Below are 16,895 nucleotides of genomic sequence, written 5' to 3' on the forward strand. Positions count from 1 at the left end.
ATGACTTGAGCCAAAGGCAGACACTTAACTGACAGAGCCACCCAGGCGCCCCTTACCACCCCTTATTTGGTCCAGTTTTCAGCAGAGTTGAGCTTCCTCTTGGTTGTCCTTCCTACTTCTTAGGCAACTTCAAGTTTTAACCTGTTGTGAATGGAAACCAAAGCAGTCAGTCCTGAAATGAAATGTATGCAAACCAACAGGCACTGACCAGTCAGACCGGATGCCAGACGTAGCACTAGGCAGTGTCCTGGGGCCTCCTCACGTTCCAGCTGCTGAATCATGGGAACATTCAGGAGCTTTCTAGGGGATGGTTGGTGGGGAGAAGCATCCTTGGGAAAAAGTAGTCATTTGCCTACAGGGCTGGAGGTATTTCAGTATTAACAATCAGCATGGCTCTATAGATGGGTATCAATGGAAAGTCTCCTTGAATACATGTCCCGGGGGCCAAACTAAGATAGTATATTAAATGTGACATGGCCCTGTGATACCCTCCAGGGCTTGGATGGGAGAGCTGCACCACCAGCAGTTGCTTTTTAGCCCCTGGGTCTAGGTGAGTGGGAAAGCAAATTGGAAGTGAAATGGAGGCACACATTGATCAGCCTTAAAAGTATTGAATCATTATTGGGGCTTCAACTTTAATGCAGTCTCAAATCTGGGGATGAATGAAATGTGGAAGGGTTCATAACTTTCTGGGAGATCTCGAATGGACGGGCCAATAAAAGAAGGGAAGAGACTGCAGGTGTGGAAGTGAGAAATGGCATACAGTCAGCTCTTACTATATACCGTTGAGTGAAGGTAACATTTAAATAACCACAGGATGAATATCTGCTGCCATACGCTAGGTAGAGTGTTGGATTTTTTGTAGGTGTCATTTCAGCCTTGCAAACATACCATATATCCCTGTAAAAACGGAAATACATTTTTAAAAAAAAGATTTTATTTATTTACTTGACAGAGATCACAAGTAGGCAGAGAGAGAGAGAGAGAGAGAGAGGAGGAAGCAGGCTCCCTGCAGAGCAGAGAGCCCGATGTGGGGCTGGATCCCAGGACCCTGAGATCATGACCTGAGTGGAAGGCAGAGGCCTTAACCCACTGAGCCACCCAGGTGCCCCGGAAATACATTTTTTAAAATGGGGCTCTTTTGGGGTCCTGTGATACATACCAAGAGCCCTGCCCCATTTCTCTTGAGTGTTTCTTTCTTCCTTACGGCTGCTGCCAGTGAGTGAGCCCTCCTGCAGCTGCAGTATCACCAAAGCAGTGTTCAGGGTCTGTGCCCGAGATTTCTTTCTTTCCCCTTTCCCCTTGTGTTTTGGTTAGTGTTTAACAAGTTCATTTAATCAGTTACTATTCAGCCCCCCAGGTAAATTTCTAGTGGCATATTGGTTAGGGATTGAAATAAACATGACTCTCAAATTGGAATTTCTTTTCTTGTATTTTACAAGGTTGTCTAGTTTGAAGCATCATGTGATTTGTAGGAAAAAAATTTAGAAAGTAGTTTCCATAAAGGGAAACAAGCTAAATGCATTCATTTATATGCCTCCTCATTCAAGCAGTGTTTCTAAAGACCCATTGTTAAGTTTTTAGACCTAAGTGTAACCTTTACTGGGAAAGCTGTTTAAATGTTGACTTTTTTCTGACTGGTTTTCTGGACATTTTTTCCCAGACTCAAGCAGTGCAAATTACCCTTTAGGGACTTTTAAAAAATTATTCAAATTGAGATCTAATTGTACTTTAACTTGAATCATTTTCCTGTTAGAGTATTAAAATTGTTTTATGTGTAACTTAGAGCACACCGTGCCTTCAAAACCTACTTGGGTTAAGTTTTACCTTTTTTCCTTATGGAGGCAAATAAATACAGACTTACTCAAGTACCTCAATATGACATGTAGGGTCCTTGTTTAATTTTACTCTTCCTTCTGAGGCAGAAAATTTACACACCAGAAGTGTAACTCTTAATACACTGTTTTTTTGAAAAGCCCCTTTGCATTTTGTGACTTTCTTTGTACCTCAGGAGTTGGTCACGAATGGGATAATCTCTGCTGTCTTTCTTGAGAATTAAGTTTTATAAAGTTACCATTTCTTTCTATTAAGTTAAGAAAATGCTAAGAAAAGAAACCAGTTGGATGTGGCATATGACCCACAGTTTAAGACGTTTGTCATCCAGTCAGGACATACAGGTAGGTCGTGAAAGAGTGGAAACAACTTAATCCCTCTCATTGATGAAACAAAATAGTTGTAATATCGTTATCATCATTATTATTATACACTTTTAAGTATTTTATTTGTCCTGTTCTAAAAATTATGATGGGTATTTAAAAATTCCAGGTCTACACTTGTGCCAAATGCCCATTAAGTGGCCTTCCTATGCTGAAAGTTTTAAAAATGAATATTGCACTGGAATTAAAAAACAGCATGTTATAGGAGCCACTGACATTTTAGAAATCAGAAGGTGATCTGATCACATCTGTGTTCCAGAAACACAACTCTGCTTGTTCTCATATGTTAACTGTATTATTGGGTTTTTATCACAGGCTGCATTACAAATTGGTAAGCATTTCTTTGTCTTATTTTCACAACAATATCAATTGACCTGCGCCTGGCAGTCTGTATCACGAACATATGTTAGAGATTACAAATTTGGCAGAAAAGGGAATTGTAAATTAAATCTCATTTTAGTACAAGGACTGGATCATAGCTACCAAGACCTAGTTTTCAAAGGAAGTAAATTTACATGGAATAATAAAGTCCCTCCCCTAGGTATAACATTTGAAAAACACATGAACTTACATCAAAAATTATTATAACATGGTGCCAGTACTACAATTTAGTCACTGTATGTTGAAGAACTATGCATTTTCTAAATACCAAAACATATAGTATCTTGAAGCGTAAAATCATCTAATGAGATAACGTAAATCTTAGTGGGTGATGTTAAGTGAATTTCGCAGTTACCTTCAGGAACTGCAGGTAGCATCCTATTTAATAAAGAATGACTTTGAAGGAGACTTACAAGTTTGGGCACGTTATCCTCTTTGAGTAAAATAGACACACTTTTCTAAAAGTACAGTTGTGTAACACAGTCACACTTGGGCCACAAATCGCTTTTGATTTTCAAGCTTTGCAGTTTATTGCTGCAATACTATCAGTTGCCCCCTTCATTTTCATTCTTCTCATTAATGCTAGTCGAGTTCATCAAGAGACTGAGGTGTTACGATTAATGACTGACGGGGCCCAAAGCACACAGGGTTCACCATGTCCCTCACAGACTTCATAAGGTTTTGTTGTACTAACATTTCAGGCTGCAGCGGGCCCTAAGAAGTGATGAAAGTGATCACAGCCTTTCAGAGCCCTACGTTTAGGTCTGATTATTGGAGCACACTGACTGGATTAATGTTTAACAGCAGCTGTCCTGCCGATTCACTGAGGGAGTTGAGAGATGGCTATTTCATTCCCCTTTACTCGACTGGCCTTTTTGCACAGTTAATTAAGACCCGCTGAAGAATAGCCTTAGGAATAGGGCCTGGGAAGGGAGATCCTTTTAAATAATGCAGATGTTATAGTGCATTTATTTTCAAAGCCCAAGTAACTAGTTTTACCCAGTTCGGATTAGTGGGATCAGATTTGATGTTACTTTCTCGGTAGAGAACTAATACTAAGAAACGACTAATTTTCTTGACTGTAAGCTGAACTTTTAAGTTACTAGGCGCTGTTAAAGATCTGAGCTTGTAGAGTTAAGTTCACGTGCAGTTCCATTTTCATAATTTTCTCTAGTTATGATATATACACAGAAAGACAGAACATATGCATACAGTTTAAGGACTGATTATCATGTGGACACTCAGGTAAGTAGGGCTCAGATGGAGAAAAATTACCAGCATTCCAGAAGCCCCACATTCCCAGTGTGCTCCATTCAGAAGGCGACCCCCCTCTCTCCTCTGGGTGGCTACCATCTTTACTTTTGTCATTTCCTTGCTTCTTTTTCTAATGTGGCAACTTATATTTGCACCCTAAAACGGCATGATTTAGGTTTGCCTAGCTTCAAACTTAACACGAATAGAGTTGTGTTATGGGCCCCTGTGTCTGGCATCTTTCACTCAGCATTACATGTCTGAGATTTTCTCCTCATTTTTGCTCGCCAGTGTGTTCTTTTAAAAAAGACTTTTCTGTATTTGCCCCACTCCCTTTTTTACTTAGGATTCATGTAATTCTCTAAACGCTCTCAGATAGTCCTCCTTTGCCTCCCTGGATTTTCTGCTAAATAAGGTCTAGTAATTGAAACTCGCCTGGACCCCAGTTTTGTGAACTGACCCGGCTGCCCCCGTTTGACGGCCTTCGTTTAGATGAGACTACATCTTTAAGGCATCTGTGCTCCGTTAAAAACCTTCCTTTCTCCACGGCTGGTCCAAGGGTCTGGTCACGTGACTCCCCCAGTGACATCACATTCTGACCGCCAGGGAACACTGGTGGTGCTTTAGGTGGCATTTATTCCTGCGAAAGGCAGAGAACGCAGCAAGTGCCCTTCTAAAGCAGTGCACCCCAGGGCTCCTTCTGTAAATGGCCAAATGCTGGCTGTCAAGGTTATTTCTTCCTTGAGGCAGAAAAAAAGAAAGCTGTGATCGCAGGTAAGCAGACTTGAGCCCAGCCCAGCACCGAAGTGTGACCCCAGGGAGAAGGGGGATCTGGAGAATCACAAGCAGTCTGTTTGTGGGCTTCTAATCACTGCCTGTTCTTTTCGGAGCCGCCTGACAATTTGCGTTGCTAACGGGAGACTGTCTGCGAGGCAGAATGATGCAGTGCTCATGTTACCTAGTGATGTAATAGGAGTCTTTCTTTCCTGTTGGGAAGCTGTTGCAGGGCTTCATGTTTGTCTTAATGTCGGTAGAGCTGGGGGCCTCCTGTGACATACAGTGTAACCTTAGATAGCTCTCGGGTGCTTTTAAAAATCAGTTGCACAAAATCCTCTCTAAATTTCTCCTGAGAGCAGAGCGCTTCATTTGGAGCATTAACCTGCTTTCAAAAGTAAAATTCTGGTTGTTGGGTGTCCTGTGTGTTCATGTCAGCATTTGTCTTTGAGAATTGAAACAGCTTGGTTTTTTTTTTCCTTTTCTTTCTTTCTTTTTTTTTTTCCCCCTCTCACCATACTTCCTTTTCTTTCTGCCCTCCTTTCCTAGCAGGCTGTTTCCCTCCAAGCTCTCAGACACACCAGCATTAATCTTTATCAGTATGCCACTGACAGGATAGGAAATGCTGGGCTGGTGATTCAGCAACCAACCATGTCACAGCCAGGTAGGCTTGAAGATATGGAAAGGACTTTGGTTAGGAGTTTTAAGATTAACTGGTTCCCCACCTCCACTCCAGCCCCACCCCCACCCTCAATAGGATCTGGATTCTGCAGAGGTTTTCTTTTTAAATGTGTGTGTTGCCGGTGAAAGGTACGCCATCCCCCATCCCAGGGAGGAATTTGGAAGAAGGACAGTTTGTAAATCAGGTACAGCTTGGGGGTTAATTCCCACTTACCCTAGGAGAGTGCTGAAGTTGTCTGTGGGAGTTTGGAGTGAAGATGGGGACGCAGTTGGGGGCGGGGGAGCTGGATGTCAGCTCAGGGCCCACTTTGGCCTTCTCTGCAGAGGGATTCCTCACCAAACAGTCTGGATGAAGCTTTGTCCCTGCCAAGGTTGACACTGCAAATATGAGTTTTGGCTGGTTGAGTTCAATGATAGCATTACTCTGCATTTTTCCTCAGTGAACATTTGCATAAATTCCTGAATACTGTTTTGCATTTTGTGTTTAATAGAGAAGTACTGTTTCCCCAGAGGACTGTGTGGAACAAGTTTGTCAAGCAGTATTAAGTAACCTAGTTTGTATACTGCTCCAGAGTTTGAATACTTCATTCTCATCCCCACGGTTCTGCAAATAAACTTTGATTCCACTGTTATTTCTTGAATCTTGGATATGTGTTAAATGCGAGAATGCAATAGCGACTCAGAGAGCTGCCCTCAAAGAGCTTCGGGTCTAGAAAGGAAGACAAAAATATTTGTGTTAAGTGATTATAATATAAGTGCTGAAAGCAAAGCAGAGAAAGGACTGGTTGGGCAAGTGGGTATGTGGCTTCCATGGAAGGATCAAGGAGGACATTCCATTGCTCGAGCCAGGCACTGGTCTTTGAAGCTCTACTTGTAAGTCTTAGACTGTTCTGCCATAGTCGAAGTTCCTAGGAGCCCATTACATCAAGGATCAAAGTCTTCAACCTATTGAAGGCTAGTATGTACATTCCAGCCGGCTTAACTCTTGAAGAGCCCGACATGCTTTCTTTGGAGTTCCCACTCAGGCAAAAGCCACCTCCCAGAATTGAATTACTGCCTTACACATGCAAAATAGTTTCTGGTGTGCTCTGTCTGCAAAGACCTTTGGTCCTTTTGTCTCCCTTCCATAAAAGAGACTGAAATACCTAAGCTGCTTCAGTGTGCTCCAGTATTTTGTTTCAGAAATCCTTTTCCCACTACACTTCAATTCCTGCCAGTTCTCGCCTTTGTACTGTCCTGCTCATCTGTCCCTTTCCATTTAGACTGCCTTAAGGCACTCATCGTTTTGTGCCTAGACCACAGAAACCGCTAAATATGATGGATGTTCCCACCAATGATTATGTTGCTTTATTAGCACACCCTAACTGTAATCATCCAATGGTTTAAGGACTCACCTTTTGGTGCTCAGCAGGGAGGTGTTAATGTGTTTAGAGTGTCTGAGGTGCTAATGTCTGTTTCCTGTTCAATACAGAGGACAAGTCATACAATGGTGGAGGAATAGGTTCTTCAAATAGAATGATGGACTTCTTGGAGGAGCCGATCCCTGGTGTGGGGACCTATGATGATTTCAACACAATTGACTGGGTGAGGGAGAAGTCTCGAGACCGGGATAGGCATCGAGAGGTAAGAACAAAGATGGTACACAAGTTAAGTGTCATGAAACATCAGGGAAAGAGCTTGAAGATACGTATTCTTTATATGTCTGTTTTCTTTTGGCCTTGGACGTGGCTGAATCTGGTGTCTACTGGCAATGTAGGGTTTGTTTTTTTTTAACTTTATTTTTAGGGCATTTTGTGTCTGATTTTAAAAATTTCTATTTAATGGTGATTTATTTTCCTATAGTAAAGTAGTTGGAAAGGATCCTCACAGCCCTGATGTGGGTATAAGTGCCTATGTAAAGACGTAAAAACAAACTTGGTGGAGGGGACCGAAGTACGTTTCAGAGGTCTTCTTCCTCGATCTCATTTTCCTTTTATGGTTTTCCCTGAAACAGGATTTTTAGAACTGAGAAAAGAAAGGGGGCTTCTTTCAAAGGAATAAAAAGAAAAAAAAATCTCAGTGCCCTGGTGTTTACTGAAGCCTACAGGATAAAGTCCTTGTGATAATGGCTCTTGTACAACCATAAAAGAAAAGTACGCATTCGACTCAAACCCACAAGACCAATCAAATTCAAATTAAGGATGTTAACTTAATGTGACAGGTAATAAGATGGCGCTCCCAGCTATGGCACAGATTCCTTTGAATTTGGTGAGAGAATTGGCCCACTTTTCCCTTTCCAGAGTCCCATAAAAACCTCTTAGAGCAGTCTGCCAAGGTCTTTTGCCCTTAACTTGTTGCCGTGCATCATTTAAATCAGGGAGTCACAATTTCTAGCTCCTCTCAGGGCCACGTGGAGAGCTTACTCAAAAGGGAGGGCCCCTGAGCCCCAGTGATCCAAATGCAGCGGGTGATCCTCTGGTGAGACATTTCTTCAGCCAGCCTTAGGTGTGGTTGTTTCTTTCTTATTGTTTCTGTTTTGAGTCCAAATTTAAAACGTGATTTTGAAGTCAGTCCCACTCTCTCCCGAGTTCATGATTTCCTTTGCTCAGAGCCAGGCAAGTCTCCTGAGCAGTGAGAGGCAAATCGCTTTTTATACTTAAGCCCTTCCCATCTCCTGACTGGTTTTCTCATAATCACCGGAGCCTAGCAGTCAGGTTGTCCCTGGTAGAGGTTTTGAGAAATGCCTGTGTATTCCTTGGATTTCTGATCATCTCACTGAGTTTTCTGTTCTAACTGAAAAAAGGGGATCTCTACAAAAACACTTGCTGTTTTTCATAAGGTTGCTGCTACTTGGGCACACACGCACATGTTCTGTCATACCAGTTCATCAGGCAGGCTTTAGAATTTCTGCCATCCATAATTCAGAGTTCAGTTTGTCATTCAGCATGTTACTTCCATTGTGAAAGTCATCTGGGATATGACAAGGGCATATTTCCCACTATCTGAAAATGGTTGCATCTGAGACACATTATGCCAATTACTAATAATTCAAAACCAGTTAGAATGTGTTTATCAAGTCTTCAAAAGGGACTTTTTTTGGCATGAACTGTCATCATTAGACTGGAAACACTGTTGCAGAGAAAAATACCGCCTTATCTACTTTAGGCACTAAAACTGGAAACTTCAAAGTCATAGGTCGAAATGAGTTGTTAAAAACTTTTAGTAATTTATCATTATTTGCGATAGTGCTATAGATGAAGATGGGATAACGAAGTCACAGTTTCAAAGATAAGAAATAGAGGTGCAGAGAAGGGGACAGTGACAAAGCTGTCTGAATGCTTGATTTTGAAGTGTGGGCACTGAAGGGTTAAATTGAGAGGGCTAGCACCTGAAATGTAGACTTTTCTGCACCCTTCTCGATTAGCCTCAGTATTCCCAGCAAGTTTTTTTTTAAAGATTTTATTTATTTGTTTATTTTTAAAAAAAGATTTTATTTTTATTTATTTATTTGAGAGAGCATGCGCAGGGAGGAGAGGCAGAAGGAGAGGGAGAAGCAAGCTCCCTGCATTGTGGGGCTCTGTCCCCAAGCCCTGGGATTGTGACCTGAGCCCAAGGCAGACGCCTAACCAACTAAGCCACCCAGGTACCCTTCTGCCATTCCCAGCAGGTTTTTGAAAATAAAGAAATGCATCTGTGATATCATTTAGTATCTGTGATCAGTGTGGGGAGCAAGTCTTGGAACTTGCCTGACCTGAAGTAGCCCACCAATAGGAAATCTCACACTGTACTTTCACCACTCAAATAAGCCCATGTTTGTGGAATGAGCCCATGTTTGTGGATTTTTGGAAAAACAATCAACCTTTTGGCCGTGAGTCAAGAGACCATCCTTAGAATATCGGATGTCTAGGGCAGACAGAGACCACTGCAAAAAGCAAAACAAATTGAGGTGATAGAGAATTAGCAGCTGAATGGGGAATCCCTGACTAAGGTACTTGGAGCCATTGCCATACTGCAGAGAAAGGTAGGGTTCAGTAAGACAGGCTCAGTAAAACTCCCAAGTTCCTGAAGAGGTCAGTTCAGCCCAGAATTATCTGAGAAGTAGCTCCACCATTGGTCTCTATGCCTAACGAACAGATTTGTCTTTGTGTTTCTTTACTGTACATTTAAAGGTGAGAAAGCAAGTATGTGTGTAGAGTGTGCCAATTTTTTTCCCTCATTTCTCCCTAGATTACCAATAAAAGCAAAGAGTCGACATGGGCCTTAATTCACAGTGTGAGTGATGCTTTTTCTGGCTGGTTGTTGATGCTACTTATTGGGCTCTTATCAGGTATGGTAAACTATGTTTATTTTCTTAAAAAATCTCCCAAAATTTTGTGGTGTGCCCTTCCCCAAATCATGAACTCAGTTGTGTGCTGTTTTTTACTGTTTTCCCACATGAACTAAATTGCTGGTGGACCTCGAGGAAGCTCAGTGTTTCCATCTGTAAAGGGATACTAATAGTTGCTTCCTTTTCCTTAAAGAAATGCAGTTAAACAAGGAAATGTATCTAAATGCATTTATATGCTATAAAGTATTATATCCATTTTAAGGCGCTATTAGCACTGCCTTTCAGTGATTGTCTTGAGGAAGAGTTCTTCTAATAGAGACAATCAAGGTTTTTTGTTGTTGTTGTTGTTGAAGATTTTATTTCTTTGAGACGGAGAGAGAGAGCATGAACAGGGGAAGGGCAGAGGGAGAGGCAGACTCCCCACTGAGTATGGAGCCCCACGATGGGGCTCGATCCCAGGACCCAGGGATCATGACCCAAGCTAAAGTAGATGCTTAACCGACTGAGGCTCCCAGGTGTCTTGAGACAATCCGTTTTTCTTTTTCTTTTTTTTTTTTTTTAAAAACACGTACTACATATGGTTTCTTTTCCTTAACATTTATTTATTTTTTATTTTGTTTTTTCAGTGTTCCAAGATTCATTGTTTATGTATCATACCCAGTGCTACTATATGGCGTTCCTAGGAGGAGATAGAGAACTTCCTGGAAGCTTTTTGTAGCTATTTCTTAAACATCTGCTCTCTCATTTGGTGGTAAAGAACATCAAAGAAGATAGGGCCCATACCCTTAAGAAACTTATAATGTCATTCTTTCATGCTGGTCAACAAGTGGGATGACCCTGATGACCCTTCCTTTTCCTGTCTTCTCCGTCAACCTCCCAAGCCACGCCAAATAATGCACAGTCTAACTAGGAATAGTGCACTTGCTAATAAGCCCACACAGCTTTAAAGCAAGCTCCCACGCAGGCTTCCCCTCCCACGGAGGAAGCAGAAAGGCAAGAATACCTGGGAGAGATGCTAAGGATTGTATCCTTATGGTATTAAAAGCTGGAAGACCTGGAATACTGAGCTGAAAGAGAAGTTAGGTGGGGAACCTGGAGGTAGATGGGATAAAAAGACTTACTAGCACGGGCTCTACTTCGCAGGACTTGAATCCCAGCTCCGCCGCTTACTAGTTTTGTGACTTTTGGCAAGTTTCTTAACCGTTGGCAGCTCTGGTTTACTGATCTGTAAAACGGGGCTAGCAAGAGTACCTGTAGTCCGCATTTGCTGTGAGCACAGAGTAGTAGGTAGATGAGATGTAGCATGCGTAGTGCTCAGCACGGGGCCCACAGTTGTTAAGGGCGCTGTTGCTGCTGTTGCTGCTGTTCCCTAGTGAAGATTACGAGCCACAGAGCACAAGACAATTGCTACACATGAAGAAAGGCTCAGCCATAACTGGGTTTTCAAAGATTACCTAGGGAAGGCGTCAGCAGTGTTTTTTGGTAAAGGACCGGATGGTCCCTGTAGTAGGAAAGTAGCCGTAGACAATAGGTAAAGAAATGAGTGTGGCTGAGACCAAGCAAAACTTCGTTTACAAGCATGAAGGCGCATTTGACCCCTGGGCCATAGTTTGCCAACCGTGGTCTGGGGTGTTAATGCTACCCCCTTCTGGTCTGTTTAGAGTTGACTGATGATGGACTGAGTGTTCTGTAATGCAATACTTAGGTATTGCAAAGAGGCTGAAGGGAAGGAAGAGGGCTGAGAAAAGGTTATATAGCTGAGCAGTTAGTAGGATAGCAGTGACCTTAGAAAACTATCTCATAAATACTAGGGGTCAGATTTCAAGGCGAAGCAACCATTGTAGAGATTTCGGAGCTATTCGATGCCCATTGGAAGGCAAGAAGGGCCAGAATCTAGGATGGTAATGAGGACAGGGGAAAGCATTTTGTTCTGTAGGAAGGGAAACCTGATAAAATTTGTAACCGCAGAAGGGGCTCACTAGGAAAGGAGAAATAGCAGGAAGAGGGAGGATAGGATTGAGGGTACTGGTGTTAGATAGAATAAGGACAGGCTCATGTGAAACAGCCAGAGAACAAGCCAAACTCTGTAACGCATGTGAATTTTCTGAGTCTGGGCAATCTGTGCAGTTAAGAGAAGGCGGAGAAGGTGGGCGTGGCCCAGAGGCGCCAAACAAGGTGTTAGATTTGAGTAGGTTATTCAAGTATGTAAATAACCTCTGTTAACACTTTTAGCACCTACCCAAACACACACACACACACACACACACAGGGCATGGCCTCCAGCCTGTTGGAATGTAGGCGTAATATCCTCAACTTTTTAATGTATTTCTTGTCACTAGGTGGCCAGTGAATGTTTTTCTTTTCCCTCGTACACACAGGGCATTTTGTTTTGAGGCATCGCAGAGCAACAAGAAGCAGTGTGTCTGAATGTAGGAACAGTCTGGGAATTCAGGGGCTGTGAATTTTATGATGTCTTTGCTATTTCCCTAAAGCATGATTCTAGACCATTTAACTTCTTTATGCCAGAGTTTCTTCATCTGGATGACAGAAATGATGAGAAGGCCAGAATCAAAAGTACTGTAATGATCTTAACCCTACCAGTCTATTAACTCTCAGAGCAAATAATTCCCCATTCACTATTCATTTTCTCAGAATTGCCTTTGGTGGCTGTTCTGCACATAATATAGTTTGCTCCTGTTTCACTAAGAAAACTTCTGGATGGTCACGTCCAAGGCTCGGGAGGCTTCGACATGTCTATAGCTTCATGTCACTTGCCACGTGCGTCACGGTCTGTGCTCTTTCAAATTTGCTTCTCTCAGCCTCGAATGCCTTCCTGCCCTGGCTCGGGTTCCCTTGTCCACGGAGCAGGATTACTAACAAGGTTGAGCTCTCCTCTCCATGGTCTTCGTCAGCTCCCTTACGCTAGCCTCAAACAAAGATGACGTAAGAGTCTTCAAGGAAGGCAGTTCACATTTTCTCAGTCTTACATAAATAGTGAGAATAAAATGATCTTTAATAAGCTTGACTGTCTTCAGGTTTCAGGATCCATCAGTTGTGAGGCAAAGCAGAGTCTTGGCCATGTAAATCAGCTAAAAGGCAAATCCACTCAGCCCTTGCTCTCTCCCAACCACTTTGCCCTCCCCTCCCCCAAGCTCTCCCTATGTAGAAATTCTACAGACACAGTATTCAGTGCAGACAGTGCTTTGTGGTATTTTTTCCCTTTTTTACCCCCTCTTGAATAGGTGTTTAATGACAGGCAAAATCTCTTGGAGGTGATAGGTGGGAATCAAGCCGACAGAACATCAGAAAGAGGTTGCAGGGGGAGCCAGAAGGTTTATGGATTGTTCATTATTTTGTCACCTTTTCCCTCATTTTCTCTTAATAACTTTGACCTCCCCTTCCCTCACCTCAAATCAGGTTCCTTAGCTGGCTTGATAGACATTTCTGCTCATTGGATGACAGACTTGAAAGAAGGCATATGCACAGAAGGATTCTGGTTTAACCATGAGCACTGTTGCTGGAACTCCGACCATGTCACCTTCGAAGACAGAGACAAATGCCCGGAGTGGAACAGCTGGTCCCAGCTTATCATCAGCACGGATGAGGTACAGTGTTGTGAAGATTCCCGAACCGCTGACCGTTATTCTTACACTGACTGAATTTCTTATACTGTACTCATGGCACTTGTGGAATGCACCCCTATTTTCCTCTTCATGGAAAGGGGAACCCGCTCCAGCTTCCTTTCTCTGTGGAGTAAGTGCGGCCCTATTTCCCTCACTTCTGCCACGTGGAATTCTTTGATGCTTTACATAGTAACTTAATGTTTTTGCTTCTCCTAAACAGTCCTGGTGTTTCTCCTTAGCTGTTAGTATGCAGTGTGATTGAATCTGCCCTTCTCTAATAATTTTGGTAAAGATGTCAGAGCCAGCCAACAGGGATGCTATAATTTCTAACAAAAACAGAGTGGGTTAAAAATGTGTCTGTTATATACACTCCAAAAGTAATTTTCCCCTGAGCATTGCGTTAGAACATTACAAAAAAAAAATTAGAATACATTCCATAGGAAAAAAACAGAAACGCAGGAGTAGAATTGCCTGTAGTCTTCTTTGGAGATTAAATCAATATTTTCATTTGTTCTTGTCTCCCAGCAGATATTTTTCACTGTAAAATTAACATTGTTTTTCAGTTCCTTCCCTTTCTATTACCACTTGGGCTATTTGTTAGGTCTCTCCTACTAAAAACAAAAACACACAAGACAGAATATAACCGCTCTCAATTCCCAATTCCTTTCTGGCTTCTACCACCCGAAACAGGTGCCATCTCAGCTCACTCCTCATTTACCTTGTTGGTGAAGTGACTGAGACTAGGCTAGGATATATATTTATACATTTAAAATGCATTTTTATTCCTACTTTGGTCCACAGATTATTTGAAATGGGGCATGTGGGTGTGCAGGTGCACATGCACCCACACATACACACACACGGTCAAGGGAAAAGAAGGATGGGAAAATAATAAAGTCAGAAGTAAGAGTCTTTATGTACATAAATGACTGTATGCATTGGCTCGGGGGAAGAGGTCAGTAAAAGGGTTGGATACATACCATATGTGTGAGAGGGTTTAGATCTATTCTTCTTCTCAAACTGGGCTAAGGTTGGATGCCAGTGGGTGGCTGAAACCGCAGGATAAATGCTGTGTGCCATCTCAGAAAATCAGGGGTTATTTTGAATATTTTTTTCTAAAATTACACTGAATTACAAAGGGATGCACAATTCCCATGTTTATTAAGATAACATAATCTCTGTTTCAGCTCTGCTCCTGCGTAACCTACCCCCTACCCTCTCTCCTAGATTAGGAGTACTTGGGTAGAAAACTTTGAGAAGCACTGGAGTTCAGGGTGAACATGTGTGTGTGTGTGTGTGTGTGTGTGTGTGTGAGAGAGAGAGAGAGAGAGAGAGACAGAGGGAGGGAGATTCCCTTGCCTTTTTTATTCTTTTATTTTTGAAGTAATTATAGATTCACAAAAAGTTGCAAAACAAGGGAGGTCTCCCATACCCTTCACCCAGGTGTCCCCCAGTGGTGACATCTTCTCTCACTAGAGAATAAGTAGCAAGACAAGGATATGATCCACAGATTTTATTTCACCAATTTTACGTGCATAGATGTGTGTGTATGTATACCTTTGTATATGTGTATGTAGTTCTCTGCAATTTCACTGCAAGTGTAGATTTGTGTTATCACCACTACAGCCAAGGTCTAGAACTGTTGTTCATTCCTGCAAGGCTCCACTGTGCTACCCCGTGTGTGTGTGTGTGTTTAAGTAGTCCAACTGTAGCTCTCAAGCGGGAGCTTGAGATTTGCTCAAGTGATGTATTTCTCTGGTCATCCTTTACTTTTTTTTTTAAAGATTTTTTTTTTAAATTTATTTATCAGAGAGAGAGGGGGGGAGAGAGCGAGCACAGGCAGACGGAATGGCAGGCAGAGGCAGAGGGAGAAGCAGGCTCCCTGCTGAGCAAGGAGCCCGATGTGGGACTCGATCCGAGGACGCTGGGATCATGACCTGAGCCGAAGGCAGCTGCTTAACCAACTGAGCCACCCAGGCATCCCAGGTCATCCTTTTTTTAATGAATGAAATCCTTGCCTGGAGAGAGTCTTCTAGATTCTAAGAGTTCTCCGGCCAAGAACTAAGCCTCCAGGTTTGTGCCCCTAGCCACTTCTAGCTACTTGCCTTTTCACTCCCCCTCCCTCTTTGTTTCCCCCCTTTGGAAAGTGTTCTTCCTCCCTAGCTACATTTGAAAGGCCGAGAGAGCAATTATCTATTCCTCTGAGGGACTAAAATAATGGAAAACTTGTGTCAAAGCTATAACTTAGGAGGAGGAAAAAAAAAAACAACAACACTGAGCAGTTTGGCTCTCCTTGTCTAGGTCAGTGAATTATTTTAATAATGTTTTATGTTTTAAGAAGTCAGAAGTACAGTGAGTTTTGTGTTTCATGTAATTTGAGTGAGTTTCAACTTCTACAGTTTTTATCAGTAAGCATGATCTCCTGATGTTCAAAATAGCTTTTTTTGGCTGGTGGGTTGGGGGGTGGGGAAGATGTAACTGTTTGCCAGCCCTTTATGTTGGTGACTCCTTATTACTGGTCAAAATTAGATTTATTTTCTGGCAGACTTCATTAGCATAGGCGGACAGTCTCGAAAGTATATTCACTCCATTTTAAAAAGAGGGGTTGCTGTTTTATTTTTCGGGAGAGCTGGCATCTCGGTGGTTTTGTTTTATGGTCAGAGCCTGAAACTTTTTGCTCACATCTACTTGTTGCTGAGTCTGTGATAGCAGAATTCTCTCAAAGATGTGGTGGTTCTCTGCAGAACTTAATTAACTGTATTTTAAAGAAACCACTCAGGAATTTTCAACAGTATAACCTCCCGTGAGAATCTGACACCAAGGTAGATAGAGCTGATCTTCACTTCAAATGTGTAGCCAATAACAGAGCTGTCAAGATTCTTAATAAAATTGGCATAAAATGAGACCTACTTGACCCCCAAACCTGCCAGAGGTCTCCTGTTGAACCGGAGTTTGCTTAGGGTTCTGTCTGTTCCTCCTCCTTGTCGATCCTCAGCAGCCGGTGTCAGTTTCCTTGGGAGGGAGCAAAGCCTCGCATTTTCGGTTCCAAGTGGGCTGACAGTGTTTCAGGGGTTGCTTTGCTGCCCATCTTGGAAGGAGCGTTTTGAGCGATGTGATACTGGTCTTTTTCCTCCCGAGCCCCTCTCCCGAAACCCTTTTCGTCAGCAGTGTTCCGTGCCTCACTGAGGCAGCCTGGGCTAAAACAAGCTGCTTCCCTTTTTTCCCCTGTTCTAGGGAGCCTTTGCCTACATAGTCAATTATTTCATGTATGTCCTCTGGGCTCTCCTATTTGCCTTCCTCGCCGTGTCTCTCGTCAAAGTGTTTGCACCTTATGCGTGTGGCTCCGGAATTCCTGAGGTGAGTCTCAAACGGTTTATAAACGGTTAACAGTAGTGAATCCTTCCTGGTTAAGAGCCTTTAATAGGTATTCCAGCATATCCTGCAATTTGAATCTGAAACGGGATCAGACCCTGAGGAAATCTGGAGTCTCTCTAGGTCTTCCCTCAAGTCTCCCAGCCTGGGCCACCTGGACACGAAAGGGGGTGGGTTTCTAGCCTCCTTGGGGGTTCCTGGGGAATCAGGCCTCTTGAAAGCCACTCCTGCTTCCTACCCAAGGAGATCAAGGGTGGACCCCACGTTTCTGGCCTGAAAAAGTACTGGCAT

The 16,895-nt window shown here is 42.7% G+C and overlaps 1 protein-coding gene across 5 annotated transcripts in view; it reads left to right on the top strand.

Annotated features, from left to right (window-relative positions):
- Positions 1 to 16,895, top strand: part of CLCN5 (chloride voltage-gated channel 5) — a 157,198-nt gene that overhangs the window by 123,122 nt on the left and 17,181 nt on the right. The window contains exons 1-6 of one of the 5 annotated variants that reach the window (XM_032329512.1): positions 4,343 to 4,622; positions 5,172 to 5,286; positions 6,775 to 6,926; positions 9,510 to 9,609; positions 13,027 to 13,214; positions 16,467 to 16,589. In XM_032329512.1, coding sequence (XP_032185403.1) covers positions 5,274 to 5,286; positions 6,775 to 6,926; positions 9,510 to 9,609; positions 13,027 to 13,214; positions 16,467 to 16,589 — 576 coding nt within the window. In that variant the 5' untranslated portion in view covers positions 4,343 to 4,622; positions 5,172 to 5,273. Of the gene's footprint in view, positions 1 to 4,342; positions 4,623 to 5,171; positions 5,287 to 5,385; positions 5,489 to 6,774; positions 6,927 to 9,509; positions 9,610 to 13,026; positions 13,215 to 16,466; positions 16,590 to 16,895 lie in introns of those variants that run through there. The other 4 variants (XM_032329513.1, XM_032329514.1, XM_032329511.1 and 1 more) reach the window with 4 other exon arrangements.

This window comes from Mustela erminea, chromosome X (genome assembly GCF_009829155.1).
Source record: "Mustela erminea isolate mMusErm1 chromosome X, mMusErm1.Pri, whole genome shotgun sequence".
NCBI classification, from domain to species: domain Eukaryota; kingdom Metazoa; phylum Chordata; class Mammalia; order Carnivora; family Mustelidae; genus Mustela; species Mustela erminea.